Raw genomic sequence first — 15045 nt, forward strand, 5'->3', positions numbered from 1 at the left:
ACTTCCCCTGCGCTGGCTGTCCTGGCGACTCACCCAGCGGACTCACTGAGCGACGCGGGCGGGCTATGACCCCAGGGGCGCTGCTTCTGCTCCTGCTGGGGGTGCTGGGGGCGCATCTCGCCCCGGGTAAGTGTGGGCCTCAAAGGGGCAGTGACAGGGCCAGAGGTCGTGGCCGGGCACCAAGGCTTCACTCAGTTCTTTCCTCCTCCAGGCGCCCGCGGCTCGGAGGCGGAGGGCCGACTCCGCGAGAAACTTTTCTCAGGCTATGATAGCACGGTGCGGCCGGCGCGGGAGGTGGGAGACCGTGTCTGGGTCAGCATTGGTCTCACCCTGGCGCAACTCATCAGCCTGGTGAGGGCGCACGCGGGGAGTTGCGTCCGGCCACTAGGCGACTAGGGGCGTGGCTTTAGGCAGGGCGGGACCCAGGGACCACTGGGGGAGGGGTCCGGGGCGAAGCCAGACTAGGAGACTGACGGGATATTAGAGCAGGTTGGGTCGAAATCGGACCAATGGACAAGCTGTGGGCGTGGCTGCTGGACCGACCCGGGTAGAGCCGGGTAAAACGATGATCAGGCCTGTGGGCGGATCTTGAAGTGAAGCTGGAGGCCGCTGGACTGGCCAGAGGGCGGGTCTTGAGGCGGGGTCACAGGCTGGGGCGGAGCTTGGTGCCGGATAGAGTTAATAAACAGCAGATGGAGATTCAGTCCGGTCCCTGTCGGGACTGGTAAATGAATTGGCTGGCCATAAGGACCGCAGGAAATTTGCGAGATAGGGTTTAAATCCACGCAGCTTATAGGAGATGGGGCTTGAACCCAAGAGAGTGCGACTCGGAAAAAGAAGGGAGTTTCCAAGGGGAGTTTGACCTACCGAGCCCCTTATTTCTCTACACTTACATCATATCTACCCTTAAAACTTTTCCCTTCTAGAACGAGAAGGATGAGGAGATGAGCACAAAAGTCTACTTAGACCTGGTACGGAGACCCCCGCAGGGTGGGAAAGGGCGGGCGACCTTGCTGCCTTTACAATTTCCTCGAATGTCCCGCCCAATAAGAATTTTTTTTTTTCATCATGACCTTAGAAAACACATTTGTAACTGAAACAGAAGCTTCAGAAAAGAATTTAGACCCTGCTTTGGGGCCACTCATGTGATTCCTGACCCATTAAAAGAGTCGCTAATTGCGGTTTGAAAATCATTGTTTTAGAGACTAGCTCGTCAACCCCCTCGTTTTTACAAAATGGAAAAACTGGGGCCCGATGCGAGGGAAGGAAAATTAGTTAATGGGGTCCCAAAGAGTGCACATGGAACTGGAATCAGAGCCCAGGCCTCCAGAACCACACCCCATGCCTGCGCGGCTCTCCCTTGCATTCCCTGCCCGGGCTTCCTGCGCACATCCCAAGGCTTCTCCCAGCCTCCAACCCCAGACGGCCCCTCAGCCTCTGCCTCCCTAGGAATGGACTGACTACAGGCTCAGCTGGGACCCTGAGGAGCACGAGGGCATCGATTCACTCCGCATCTCAGCGGAATCCGTGTGGCTACCCGACGTGGTGCTCCTAAACAAGTAGGATGTTCCCAAAGTTTGGGAGACAGGGCAGGGCCTCCGGAGGGGAGCGGCCTCCGGAGGACTGGGCCTGATCCGAGTTGATTTGATTCTTTTCCTACAGTAACGATGGAAATTTTGATGTTGCTCTGGACATCAACGTCGTGGTGTCCTCCGACGGCTCCATGCGCTGGCAGCCCCCGGGCATCTATCGCAGCAGCTGCAGCATCCAGGTCTCCGGGCTCCACCTGGGAAGCTCAAGGCGCTTGTAGAAACCCTCCCTCAGACCTACTCCTCCATTATCCCCATGACCTTCACATCCCTCTTACGCTCTGTTGAGTTTCCTCTTCTCTGTCCACTTTCATTGACTTCCAGTCTTCCTTAGTGACCTTTCTTCCAATGTCCATGGCCTCCCCAAACAACCTTCTGATTTCTCTATGACTCCACTTCTAGGTGATCTCCCTTGGTGGTCTCTAGCTCCTGAGGGGCTGTATCCTCTGACCCCTGTCTGCCCTGTGACCTCCCCAACTCCCCCAGCCCCAACCAGCTCTCTGGCAGCTCTAGTGACTCTCCATTCCATCCAGGTCACCTACTTCCCCTTTGACTGGCAGAACTGCACCATGGTGTTCAGTTCCTATAGCTATGACAGCTCAGAGGTCAGCCTGCAAACTGGCTTGAGTCCTGAGGGGCAGGAGCGGCAGGAAGTGTATATTCATGAAGGGACCTTTATTGGTGAGTGGGCATGACTTCCACATCCATGGGCTTTATGATTTCCAGTTTCTAACAGGCTGATAAACATAATCCATCAACAAGTCCCTGTGAGGTCAGCAAGATAGATATAACTATCTATATTTTGTGGGTATGGAAATTGAGACTCGTTCAAATAGAGATGGGCTGTCCAGCCCAGGGTCCATAGCTAGCCCCTTATTGCCCCTTATTACATAGGTCTCCTCTGCTCTAGGATGTGGTGGAGAAAGCCATATCTGGGAATTTCCTGGCAATCTAGTAGTTAGGACTCTGTGATTTCACTGCTGAGGGCCTGGGTTCAATCCCTGGCTGGGGAACTATGACAAGCAGCATGGAGCAGCCAAAAGAAAAAGAAAGAAAAAAAAAAGCCATATCTGGCACCAACAAAGACATGTCTCATATCTGTCACCTTCTCTTCTCCCCCCTCACCCCACCAAGAGAATGGCCAATGGGAGATTATCCACAAGCCTTCTCGGCTAATTCAGCCTTCAGTGGATCCTAGGGGAGGCGGGGAAGGACGACGTGAAGAAGTCACCTTCTACCTCATCATTCGCCGGAAGCCTCTCTTTTACCTGGTCAACGTCATTGCCCCATGCATCCTCATCACTCTCCTGGCCATCTTTGTCTTCTACCTGCCACCGGATGCAGGTAAGGGGGGGAGGAGCCCCAGCTATCTTACTTACCAATAGCTCAGCTTCTTCCTCTTCACCCATAATACAGGGAAGTTTTTCCTGCCAACTCAGGCCATCAGGAGTTTTGCTTCAGCAATCCTACCTAGGTTTTCCCTTCAAGAAGAGCCTTTGCATCTGCATTCAGGTTTCCCCTCCAACCTCAAGTGCTATCTCCCCTCTGCTGCTCATTTCTCTGCATCTAGTAACTTCTGAACTCTTCCCTTCAGAATCCTAGGATCTCATCCCTGGAACTGCCACTCCTCTGACCTGCAAGCTCCCAGGCTTAGATAACTGTTCCTTTTCTTTTTCCCATTCTTGGCATCCTCTGTCCCCTCACTTGTCAGATGCCTGCTGCTGCTGCTAAGTCACTTCAGTCATGTCCAACTCTCTGTGACCCCATAGACGGCAGCCCACCAGGCTCCCCCGTCCCTGGGATTCTCCAGGCAAGAACACTGGAATGGGTTGCCATTTCCTTCTCCAATGCATGAAAGTGAAAAGTGAAAGTGAAGTCGCTCAGTCGTGTCAGACCTTAGCGACCCCATGGACTGTAGCCCACCAGGCTCCTCCATCCATGGGATTTTCCAGGCAAGAGTACTAGTCCCTAAACCTCCCATCTCCCTAGAAAATAATATCCAACAGTTCTCTGTAATACAGCACAAAGTGCTAACAGAGTAACCTTGGGCAAATTCCTTAATCTCTTAGTGTCCTGATCTGGAACTAGGACACCCACTGTCCCTGTCATGTAGGACTATTTTGAGGATTAACTGAGTTGAGAGAACTATGCAGGGTACTCTGTAAACTTTGTGTAAGTGTATGTAATTTGCTAATTTTGAGCACTTGCTATAAGATAATACAAATAATATGTTTTATATATGTGCGTGCATGTGAAGTCACCTCAGTTGTGTCTGACTCTTTACGACCCTATGGACTGTAGCCCACCAGGCTCCTCCATCCACAGAATGCATATACTAACTCAATTCTAATCTTCGCAACTCTGTGAGGTAGATGCTGAATTGTCTTCCTGTTTCACAGAGGAGGATAAAGAGGCTAGGAGCGTTTGTCATTCAGCTGACCTTATAGAGAGAGAGGTGGTATCGCTATTCCAACCCTGGTTAGTACCAGTTTGATTCAGAGACTGATGTCCTAAACTCCGGTATTCAAAACATGCTTTTCCCGGGAGTTCCCTGGTGGCCTAGTGGTTAAGATTCTGGGCTTTCACTGCTGTGGCCCCCAAAACAAAACAAACAAAAAACACATGCTTTCCTTCTCTCTGGAATCAAGTCCTCTCTGTCTAAGGGAAGGAGAATGATGAAGCTCTAGAAACACTTTCACATATAACTTCTTCTTCTTGGAGCAAGGCAAATCTTGGAAACCAATATTATAGAACTAAACTAGAACAGACCATAAATGTTATTTATTTCAATACCTTCCCTGAAGTTCGCAGTACCTGTTGTATGTCACAAGAATAACCAGCCACCTGGCATATTCTTATATACTTTGTTCATTTTTAGATCCTTCAATTTGCTATATAGTTTGTGCTACAGGGGTTGGTTTATTAATTCATGCAACAATATTTGTGGAGCATCTGTAATGTGCAAGACACTGGGAATACATCAGTGAATAAAACAGACAAAAATCCCTACTCTCATGGAGTTTACATTCTAGTGGAAGAGACAGTCTAAGCATAATAAATAAATCCATTGAACAGTATAGTGGAAGAGATCAAAGGACTTCTCTGGTGGTCCAGAAGCTAAGACTCTGACGTCCCAGTGTAGGGGCCCAGGTTTGATACTTGGTTGGGGAACTAGATCCCACATGCTGCAAATAAGAGTTCATATTCCACAACTAAAGATCCCTCATGGTGCAACTAAAAATTTCCACATGCTGCAGCAAAGATCAAAGATCCTTCATGCTGCAACTAAAACCCAGTGCAGCCAAATTAATAAATATTAAAAAAAAAGAAAGAAGAAGAGGTCAAGTCCTAAGAAGGAAAATGAAGTAGGAGAAGGGTTTGGGGAGGATGAGGATGGGAGTAGGGGATGCAAGTTATTTATTTAAAAAATTGTATTGAAGTATAGTTGATTTACAATGTTGTGTTTAATTTCTGTTGTATAGCAAAGTGACTCAGTTATACATATGTATATTCTTTTTCATATTCTTTTCATTATGGCTTATCACAGGGGTTGCAATTTAAAAATAGGCTGGTCAGTGAATGTCTCACTAAAAAGGGAATATCTGATCAATATTAGAACAAAAACTTGAAGGAAGTGAGAGAATGACCACGGTAGATATCTGAGGGAAGAAATTACCAGGAGGAGTTAACAGTGAATGTGAAGACTCTGAGGTGGGAGTATGCCTTGCATATTCAAGAAATAGCCAGTGTAACTGAATCAAGTTAGCAAGAGAGAAGACAGTAGGAGATGAAGTCAGATGAAGTCAGAGAGTTCATGGGAAGACCTTGCTGCAAAGTAGACTTTGGCTTTTATGCTAAAGGAGATGGGAAGCTACTGGAGTGTTATGATCTGATTTACATCTTTAAGGGATCCGTCTGGATGCTCTGTTGAGAACAGTCAGCAGGGGGCAAAGGATGAAGCAAAGAGGAGGCCTTTATAATAACTCAGACCTGAGGTAATGGTGGCTTGTACCAATAAGGTTTGGTATGGGTTGGATATGGGATGAGAGGGACAAGAGCAGAAAATGACTCAAAGGATTTGGCTTGAGCCACAGGAAAGATGGAGTTGTCATTTATGAAATGTGGAAGACTGTGGGGAGAGTCGGCAGTGAGGGAATTAAGTATTGGACATGTTAAGTCTGAGATGTTGGTTGGACACCCAAATGGAGGAGTTAGGAAGGCAAGCGTGGAATTTAGGGGAATAAGTCCAGGTTGGAGGTTTAAATGCAGGAGTCATTTGCTTGCAGTTGGCCCTTCCAAAACCCTGTCTGAGTGGGCTGGAAACATGGTCACTGATTATGCCAGGGAGATCTTCTTCTGACAAAGCCTAACTCTTCCATCTTCCCCTCTGTCCCCCAAGGAGAGAAGATGGGGCTCTCCATCTTTGCCCTGTTGACCCTCACTGTGTTCCTGCTGCTGCTGGCAGACAAAGTACCTGAGACCTCCCTGTCTGTCCCCATCATTATCAAGTACCTCATGTTCACCATGGTCCTCGTCACCTTCTCAGTCATCCTTAGTGTTGTGGTCCTCAACTTGCACCATCGCTCACCCCACACCCACCAAATGCCCCTTTGGGTTCGTCAGGTAAGAAGACCTCCTCCTTCAACCTGTGTTAACTCTCAATCCTAGTATTTGGATTTTTGTCCAGGCTTCACTCCTCTCTCCCATTAGCTTCAACCTTCCCTTTCACAGACCCAAGGGAGACTACAACTTCAACTCCTGGTTGAGTGTCCGAGTGCCAGGGTCTTTGGGTGTTGAAATGTTGCACAATTAATTTTATCCTCACATTATTAACTCTGTGTGGATTCCAGACTCTCTTCATCAATACTGCCCTTTGTGGGGTGGGTCCCATGGAAGCATTCCAAGGGCTAGGTACTTACTATCAGGGTGGGAGCCCTTAGAACTTTTCTTTCCAGTCAGGATGTCTCCTAACCCACTTAAGAACTCTGGGCCCTGTGAGACTCAGGCACGCTTGGCAGGAGTGGGCACGTACCAGGGGGGTGGGTTGTGGCTTCTCTTCTGGTCTCAAGGCCTGAGAACCCCCTCCAACATGCCTGTTCATCTACTCTGCAGATCTTTATCCACAAACTCCCTCTGTACCTGGGTCTGAAGAGGCCCAAACCTGAGAGAGACCAGATGCAGGAGCCACCTTCCATAGCTCCCAGGGATTCTCCAGGAAGTGGCTGGGGTCGGGGAACAGATGAATATTTCATCCGCAAGCCACCAAATGATTTTCTCTTCCCCAAACCCAACAGGTAATACCTACTCTCCATCGCCCACATAAAAGGGAGGGAGAACTACAATTCCCAGAAGACTGTGCGGTGCAGGCGGCCTAAGCTCCCGGAGGTTGTGGTTGAGCATCATGGGAGTTGTAGTATGCCATCTGTTGCCCACTTTGTGGAGAGGTGGGAACTAAAAAGCTTAAGAGGTTAGGAAAAATTGCAGAAGGTTAGAGAGGTCGCCGCCATCGGCGAGAACCGGAGGGGCCCTCTCAGGTTTTGAAACACGGAATTGCGTTGGAGGAGGGAATTGGGGCAGGGGCTAGAGCACCAGCCCAGGCTGTCTTTGCGCCTTGGGCGTGGCCAAACAGTCCCGCCTCTTCCAGGTTCCAGCCTGAACTGTCTGCTCCAGACCTGCGGCGATTTATCGATGGTCCAAACCGGGCTGTGGGTCTCCCTCCTGAGCTACGGGAGGTCGTTTCTTCGATCAGCTACATCGCTCGACAGCTGCAGGAACAGGAAGACCATGACGTGGTATGTCCACCAAGGGTGGACCAGGGCAAGGCCTGGGGGGCCTTGGCTCCACCCGCAAACAGGCTCCTCCCCCAGCACTCGGTGTTATTTTTATTTTTTTAATTATTTATTTGGCTACGTCGGGTCTTAGTTGTGGCATATCGGAGAAGGCAATGGCAACCCACTCCAGTACTCTTGCCTGGAAAATCGCATGGACCGAGGAGCCTGGCAGGCTGCAGTCCATGGGGTTGCTAAGAGTCGGACACGACTGAGTGACTTCACTTTCACTTTTCACTTTCCCGCATTGGAGAAGGAAATGGCAACCCACCCCAGTGTTCTTGCCTGGAGAATCCTAGGGACGGGGGAGCCTGGTGGGCTGCCGTCTATGGACTCGCACAGAGTCGGACACAACTGAAGCGACTTAGCAGCAGTTGTGGCATATGGGATCTTTGGTTGTGGCATGTGGGATTTAGTTCCCTGACCAGGGTTTGAACCCGGGCCCCTTGCATTGGGAGCGTGGTGTCCTAGCCACTGGACCACCAGGGAAGTCCCTTGGGTTTATTTCTGAGTGGAAGTTTGCCTCAATGGGTCCTGTCTTTACTTTCCTTCTTGTTCTTGATTCACATCCATCGCCTGTGGTGGCTCTCTGCTATACTGAGGCCGGCCCTTGTCTCAAAGCTGTGGTGGGAGGACCTGGATGGGGTACAGGGCCCTGGGGCAGCCGTTCCTGGGGGTCCGGACTCAGGAACAGTTTCCTCTGCCTAACCCCAGCTGAAGGAGGACTGGCAATTTGTGGCCATGGTAGTGGACCGCCTCTTCCTATGGACCTTCATCATCTTCACGAGCGTTGGGACCCTCGTCATCTTTCTGGATGCCACGTACCACTTGCCCCCCGCCGACCCTTTTCCTTGAGGCTGGGACGAAGGTGGAGATCCAGATCCTTGGCCAGGTGAATTGAGAGTTTGGCAGGGCTCTTAAGCCCTGTACCTTTCTGCATCTTAACTCCATCACTAGGAGTCCAGTTCTCTCATCATTTCATTTCTAAGGAGGGAGCCTAAATGGGACTAGGCATTTGGGGGACTTGGGCCCACCTGAAATGCACTAACAGTTTATTATTCTTTGGCTTCTTGAGGAAGCTCCGTTGGATGTTAACACCTATGCTGGCAATGAATGGAACAAACGACAAGAACTAGACTGTATGCCTTCTAAGGGCAGAAACTCTGTCTTGTTCACTGTAATATCCCGGGCACCTAGCACAGATCCTAACCTATATGGCAGTTACCTCTGGTTGAATTAATAGGGATTTTTTTTTTTTTCTGTGAGGAAATACACTAAGTAGTAGTGCTGAAGTTTGCATGTTGGTACTAGTGATCATTTTTTGTTTTTGCCTTTCTGCAGTTTATCATATTTTGTAATATGTAATATCTTTAGGATTAAAAAAGAAAAGGTTATTTCTAAAAAGATGCATTTGTAAAGAGGATAAAAAGCACACTTTTAAAACTTCAAGTTCCAGCTTTGGTGCTCAAACTTTGGACAAGCTACTAAACTGCTCTATGCCTCAGTTTCCCCATCTGTAAAATGAAGCTAATATTAACAGTATTTAGAATCTGGCCCCTAGACTGAGCATCATATAAGAAAACAAAAACATTATACATCAGAGTTACACACTGATATGTTTTGTTTGGCTCATGTTGTTGGCCAAAATTTTAAATCTGGTTTGCTACTTTTAAAATGTAAAACAAACAAAAAAAGACTCTCCTTTGGGGTCATCCTGCCTTCACACCTCAAGGGTGTACTATCCTTTGTTGACCGAATAAAACTCTGAGCTGTAAAAAAATTATAAATAAATTAAAATGTGGATATTTCACAGAGAAATTTGGATTTCTGGCTTCTCTTGAAAATTTTTTAAGGTCTACAGTAACACCAGATCTGATTCCCCTGTTGGCAGCAACCTGCTAGAGCCGATTTGTGGCCGCCCACTCCAGTCAAGGTATTTGTATCAGAATTCCTCAAAGCCCCCACCCACCTAACCATTCTTTTACCTTGCTCATTCCTGAGTAACGCTAGACAAAATACAGCGGAAGGACAGGGGATGAGGAGTTGAAGCTCGTGGAAGGCCAGGAGTGGAACAAGAAAAGTGTCGCTTATGGCCGTCACACATTTTGTGCCTCAGTTTCCTTTCAGTTTGGAGAAAAGGCTGTACCTGGTTGGAGGCATGGCCCTTCTGGGACATGAAGATCATGTGCCCAGCAGGCTGTGTGAACTGGACTGTGTTAATGTTTCTGCCTGGAGGTCAGAGCAAAGTCAGTTTGAGCCCAGTGGCTGCAGCAATTACAGTGAAGGACCTAGGGTCAACAGGCACTCACACCTACTCAGTTGCTGCAAGTTCTTGTCCTAAAGAGGGAAAACAGGGCTAACCTCGTAGGGATCCCTGTGAGATGAGGTTAGCATGTCCCTGTCCAGCCAGACCCACCAGCCACGCCAATAATTGCACCTGGCATCCCACTGCGGAGCACGATTCGTTTGTCTTGTTGGTTTATTGGCCTAGAGAGTTGGACACACACACAAATGCGGAGATAAATATTGGTCAGTTTCTCTAAATCTGGGTCCTCACTACATATAGAGCTAGAGTCTGTAGAATTCTAAATCTTGCGTGCTGTGGCACAGAACCAGTGGCCTTCCCACTCCACCGTCACCCTTCTTCCCAGGGAACATGGGGAAAGAGGGCACAAACTGACAAGACTTGATAATTTTCAAAAGACGAAATTGCAAAATCCCAAATTTCCAACATCTGAAATTCACAAGGTTCAAGTTCCCCAGCTCAGATACATGTATTTTAATCTCCATTTCGCCACAATCTCCTTTGTTGCCCAGAACCACCAAATTCTGGAAACTATTTTCCTAAATCAGATTAAAAAAACAAAAAAACAAAATAAATGTCTACAGTCTCAGTTCTCCCAAAATGTCCATGGTTTTAGAATTTTGACCTGTTGTGAAATTCAATTCCCTGGTCCATCCTCAACCCCTTCCATCTCCTGTGCCGTTCTGCCTCAGAGGAGTGCAGGTTAAGGTTATAGGGGCACTGCCGTTGCACCCGCCCCCTGCCTCCAAGGCCTTCCTCAGTCTCTCTTGTGGTTCCGCTGTGTATATATATATATATTTATATATATAATTTGTGTGTAGATATATATATATGTATTCTTTATTATGTACTTTTTTTTTTTCGCAGTTTTTCTAAAGTGCCAGAAACAAGATTTGTGGGAATTTTTTAGTGATTTTTTTTTTTTTTCATTTTTCCCTGTTTTAAACTTTTCTCCCCCTTAAAAATTGGAACTCAGTACATTCAGTAGGAAACTCTTCACTCGGACTGCGGCCAAGACCAAGAAAAGTGCAAAGAGACGGAGGAGGAGTGAAGGAGCGACACTCCTCCATGGTTAACATTCAGGGAGCCTGTTGAAAACCTCCCTTTCCGTTTGCTGGGAGGGTGTGAGGAGGCAGGAGGCTGCTCCTGTCCCTCCCGCCAAACCACCTCCCTCCAAAAGCCATGATCTTGCCCTTTCAGCATCAGTTGAGAGGGCAGCCATCTCGGCCCCAAAAAACAGTAGCTGGGAAAAGGACTGCCATTTTGATGATGGCAACTTTTCCCCTTTTTAAACTGCACTCCTCTAATTCCCATTTATCAAATTTGCTCCCCCAAACTGGCTCTCCCCTTGTGAGCTTTTTGTGTGTGTGTGTGGGGTGGTGGTGGGGGAGGTGGGTGGATGGGAAGTGTTCATTCAATCACAGAGTGGGGAGGCCCAGTTATCAGAATTAGGAGTGAACATTTATTCAACTCCACCACTGGAAGGAAACATAGGGACCCCTGACCAGGGTTAACTAGTGCAAATTAGGGATTAGGGACTTACAAGGTCCCTGTACCCCATCCCTAGGTTGGGATCTTTGGGTGTGGGAAACTGAGTCAAAGATGGGGTGTAAGGTGCTATTTTGGAGGGAAAGTTGGTGGGGATACCCCAAAGCCCACCAGGGGAGTAGGATGGTTCCCCAAAAACCATCTGGAGTAATTGGTGAGGGAAGTGATACTGGGGGGAAAGAGGGCTAAGGTAAGGATGGGAGGTCGTGTGCAAATCTCGGGCTTACCTACCCATCCATCCCCCATCATTTTTCTGGCTATTTGGTCTAGTCTGGGAGAAACCATTGGGAAAAAAAACAAGGAGGAAGTAGGACCCCTCCCCCATCCTATATAGAGCTTCTCCTTCCTGGCCCCCAAATCTGGCTTAGCCCAGATGAGGCCATATACAGAGGCAGGAAGAGGTGCAATCCGCTCACCTCTTTCGCCGTGAAGAGTCTGGGGCTTACTAGATTTGAGGGTCAAAGCAGGGCTGAGATTGGTGCTGCCTGGGCTGGGAAAGAACTCAGCCAAGGAACAGATAGGTAGCCCTCCCTCCCACCCCGCTCTTTGACCAGGATGGGAGAGCCATCTCCACAGTCTTGGAGTAGGAGGAGGAATATGGAAGATCCAAAGGCGTAGAAGCCAAGGAAGGCATGGCGTCTTAACGTGAAGGGAACAGGGACACAGAAACCCACCCTTGGGAAGAATGGCATCTGAAGCCCACTCCCAGGTGGGTAAGTGTTGGGTATCACAATGGTCTGGTCCAGGCCCTGGGCCACAAAAGGATGGAATGTGCTAGGAAGCATCTGGGCAAGGGCTTAGAGAAAGCTTCAAGATGCAGGGTGGGGAACATTCGGGGAGAAAGATGGTTTCCCCCTAAGTTTAGGAATCAGGGGGCGGGTTAGACATTCAGAGCTGGTGGGGGCCGTGAGTAGAGATTCATGGAAGTATATTGCTCAGTTGCCCCAAGGGCTTGAGGAGGGATGAGCTGGCCCTGCCCCTCACGGAGGCCATTCCCTGGAGGAGAACTGAGAGGGGAACCACCGAAGACCCCTTCCCAGGTGGTGGGAAAACTACAATCTCACACAAAGCAGCCTGACCCCTGAGCTCCAGAGGCCCCCAGGTCCCTGCACAGGAGTGTGGAGGGGCTCCCAAGGGGCAGGGAGGCCGGGGAGCTGGTAGTGGCGGGGGTTCAGGGAGGGTGGCATCTGGTGAAAGGGGGGATCTGGGTCCAGAGCTCACCCCACATCTCCCTTCTGGGTTCTTTCAACCCCTGCCCTCTCCCCTTCTCCCTTGGGGGCAACCGGTGGAGGAAGAGTTGGGGGTGGTGGGGTTGGGGGGGTAGGGGCTGCTGCTTGAGGATTGACTGCGTAGCCAAAGACCCCTGGTAGGAAGGGAAGGGCCCCCCCACCCTTCTCATCAGGTAGGACCATGTTAAGAGCGACCGGGAGAGCGGCCAGGTTGCTGAAGTTGTAAGGGTAGGCGGCGAGGAGCTGGGGACCATAGACGAGTGGGTAGGGCTCAGGGTAGAAGGTGACTTTGGCAGCTCCCATCGCCTCCATCCGGTCTCCCCCGCCAGCCCCACCTGGCCCCTCACTCCCACCTTTTCCCCTGCCACTGCCTGATTCCCGGCCGCTCCCAATCAGAGCCAGTGGAAATTCCTGCACAGGTGGGTATGCATAGGTGGCCCCTCCTGCCCCCACGGAGGGCTCCTCCCCTCCTGAGATGACAGGGTCCTGGAGCGAGGCAGGCTCAGAAGCTTCCTCAGCAGGAGCACTCCCGCCTCCACCACCTGCCTCCCCGCTGGAGGAAGAGACCTGCATCTCTTGGGGGGCCTCCTCCTTAATCTCCCCGGCTCTGGCACCAGTGCTGCCCTTTGAGTAGGCAATGACAGGCGTGGGGGTGCCCCCGGGTCGCTCGGCGGCGTGCCTCTGCCCATGGCGGCTCAGGGCAGCGGCCGTCTTGCACACCTTGGCGCAGTGAGGGCAGGTGAGGCGGGTGGAGGGCTTCCGTCCAGACCGGGAGCTGTGGGGGCCCCCGCTGTGGGACTCCTGGTGCTTGCGCAGCTTCCTCAGGCTGGCAAATGTCTGGGCACAGTCCTCACAGCGGTGTCTCCTCTCGCCACGGGCACGCCCCGTGGGGCCGTCGGCTGCTGGGGTCTCCTCCCAGCTCCTCCGTTCCAGCTTCTGTCTCCAGCGAGGTGGCCGGCGGCTTCTGGGCATCCCGCTGCCCCCGCTGCTAGCCGGGGCCACGGCTCCAGCCTTGCGCTTGGGCTTGTAGGAGTAGTAGGGCCTCCAGAGCTGGTCCTCCCCGCCAGCCTTGGACTCCCCCTGCCCCTCCTCCTCCTCCTCCTCTTCCTCTTCCTCGTCCTCCTCCTCCTCCTCGCTCTCCTCCATCTCCTCGCCGCTTAGCTCCCCGGGACGCAGGTCTGTTTCTGAGATGCGGCGCTTGACAATCGCCTCCTCACCGATTCGCACAGTGATCTGACACAGTGGCGGTGGAGCCTGGAGCTGAGAGGGGCCCCGGCCAGGCCCTGCAGGGGGACCCGCGCCCCCGCCAATCCCGCCAGCTGGCTTGGCCGTGTAGGTCAGAGTCCTCGTGGCCCGTGGGTTCCGGCCCTTGGCCTCCTCCATGGCTGTGGCGGGCCCTGCGGCTGTGGCTGGGCTGCCTGCTGTGGCTGGGCTGGTTGGTGCGGCTGCAGGTTCAGGGGGAGGAGGTGGGTACTCACGTTTTTTGGGGGGCCGTGGGGGAGCAGTGTAAGTGATGACTGAGGCGGCTTGGGCCCCCCCTGTGCTGGCCGGCCCACTCCCTGCTCCACCACTGCTGCTGCCCCCATGTACAATGACTGAGGGAGCCGGGTGGGCAAAAGTGATGACAGATGGTGGGGGGCCAGGCTCTGGGGCAGGTGCGGGTCCGGGTGGCGAGCTGGCTGGCATTGCCACAGGGGCCGCTGTGTTGAGGCTTGGAGAGAGGGGGGCCTCGGGGGCTCCCTGGCTGTAGGTCTTGTAGGGCCGCTTGGCCGCCCGCATGGGGAGCAGGCGGTACAGCTTGAGGGTATTGAGCTTGGGCTTATAGCCTCCATTGGGCGTCTTCTCGCTGGCCAGGAGGCTTGGGCTAATGCCGTGGAAGGCTCGCTGGTGGGTCTTCAGGTTATAGTAAGTGACAAAGGTCTCCCAGCAGAAGATGCACTGGTACCTGGGCCAGGGAACAGGGCAGGGACAGAGCCAGTTGAGTCAGGGGCCCTGAGGCTAGGGCCTTAGCTTCCCATTTTCTCTCCTGTCTCCGCTCAGACCTTGAACTGCCCCAGCCATCTGCTCACCCTTCTCTCATGTTGCTTGTCTCACCCCACCAGCTTCAGAAGGGACACCAGTCCTAGTTCAGTGTCCCCCACTGGCTGTGCAATGCCAGGCCTCAGCTGTTCCATCTGTGAATTGGGAATAATCACATACCTTGCCTAACTCCCAAAGCCGCCTTCTGAAGCTCACCTGACAGATGGGGAAGTATCTTATCAACAAGGGTACATTAGAACTGTAGATGGACATGCCTGTGCTTCCTATTGTCCTGCCCCATGAGGCAACTTTCTGTTTCCTCCTTGGCCTTTTCCACATCACCAAGCCAGGACGTGACACCTGGTGGTGCTAAGAAATAAACATCAGTGGGAGGAAACGGGGCTGGAGGGAGGCAGAAGGGTGAGTGACAGAAAACAGATGAGCAGGGGCCAGTGGGTGAGCAGACATCTGAGAATGGCTTTCTGGGCCCCATGCTCTGCCCATTCCCTCCCTTGTCCATGTGGTCC

General features: G+C 51.4%; 2 protein-coding genes across 6 annotated transcripts in view; one reads left to right on the forward strand and one right to left on the reverse strand.

Moving 5' to 3' along the window:
• Positions 1-10748, forward strand: CHRNB1 (cholinergic receptor nicotinic beta 1 subunit). 2 transcript variants are annotated; one of them, XM_005220191.5, is made up of 12 exons: positions 1-126; positions 212-351; positions 927-971; positions 1450-1559; positions 1663-1771; positions 2123-2270; positions 2724-2933; positions 5989-6212; positions 6702-6883; positions 7234-7381; positions 8132-8309; positions 9271-10748. In XM_005220191.5, exons 1-11 carry the CDS (start codon positions 66-68, stop codon positions 8270-8272), a joined length of 1518 nt encoding a protein of 505 aa, XP_005220248.1. In that variant the 5' UTR covers positions 1-65; the 3' UTR covers positions 8273-8309; positions 9271-10748.
• ZBTB4 (zinc finger and BTB domain containing 4) overlaps positions 9874-15045 on the reverse strand; it is a 17314-nt gene continuing 12142 nt past the window's right edge. For 3 of the 4 annotated variants that reach the window (XM_059878216.1, XM_005220241.5, XM_005220243.5), the window contains exon 4: positions 9879-14444. In XM_059878216.1, coding sequence (XP_059734199.1) covers positions 12488-14444 — 1957 coding nt within the window. In that variant the 3' untranslated portion in view covers positions 9879-12487. Of the gene's footprint in view, positions 14445-15045 lie in introns of all 4 variants that reach the window. The other variant, NM_001206898.2, reaches the window with a different exon arrangement.

This window comes from Bos taurus, chromosome 19 (genome assembly GCF_002263795.3).
Source record: "Bos taurus isolate L1 Dominette 01449 registration number 42190680 breed Hereford chromosome 19, ARS-UCD2.0, whole genome shotgun sequence".
In the NCBI taxonomy this organism is placed as follows: domain Eukaryota; kingdom Metazoa; phylum Chordata; class Mammalia; order Artiodactyla; family Bovidae; genus Bos; species Bos taurus.

Coding starts and splice junctions, on each gene's coding strand:
- CHRNB1 (XM_005220191.5), top strand. CDS start 66: ATGACCCCAGGGGCGCTGCTTCTGCTCCTGCTGGGGGTGCTGGGGGCG. Junction 1,772..2,122: donor GCAGCAGCTGCAGCATCCAG/GTCTCCGGGCTC, acceptor CATTCCATCCAG/GTCACCTACTTCCCCTTTGA. Junction 7,382..8,131: donor AACAGGAAGACCATGACGTG/GTATGTCCACCA, acceptor GCCTAACCCCAG/CTGAAGGAGGACTGGCAATT.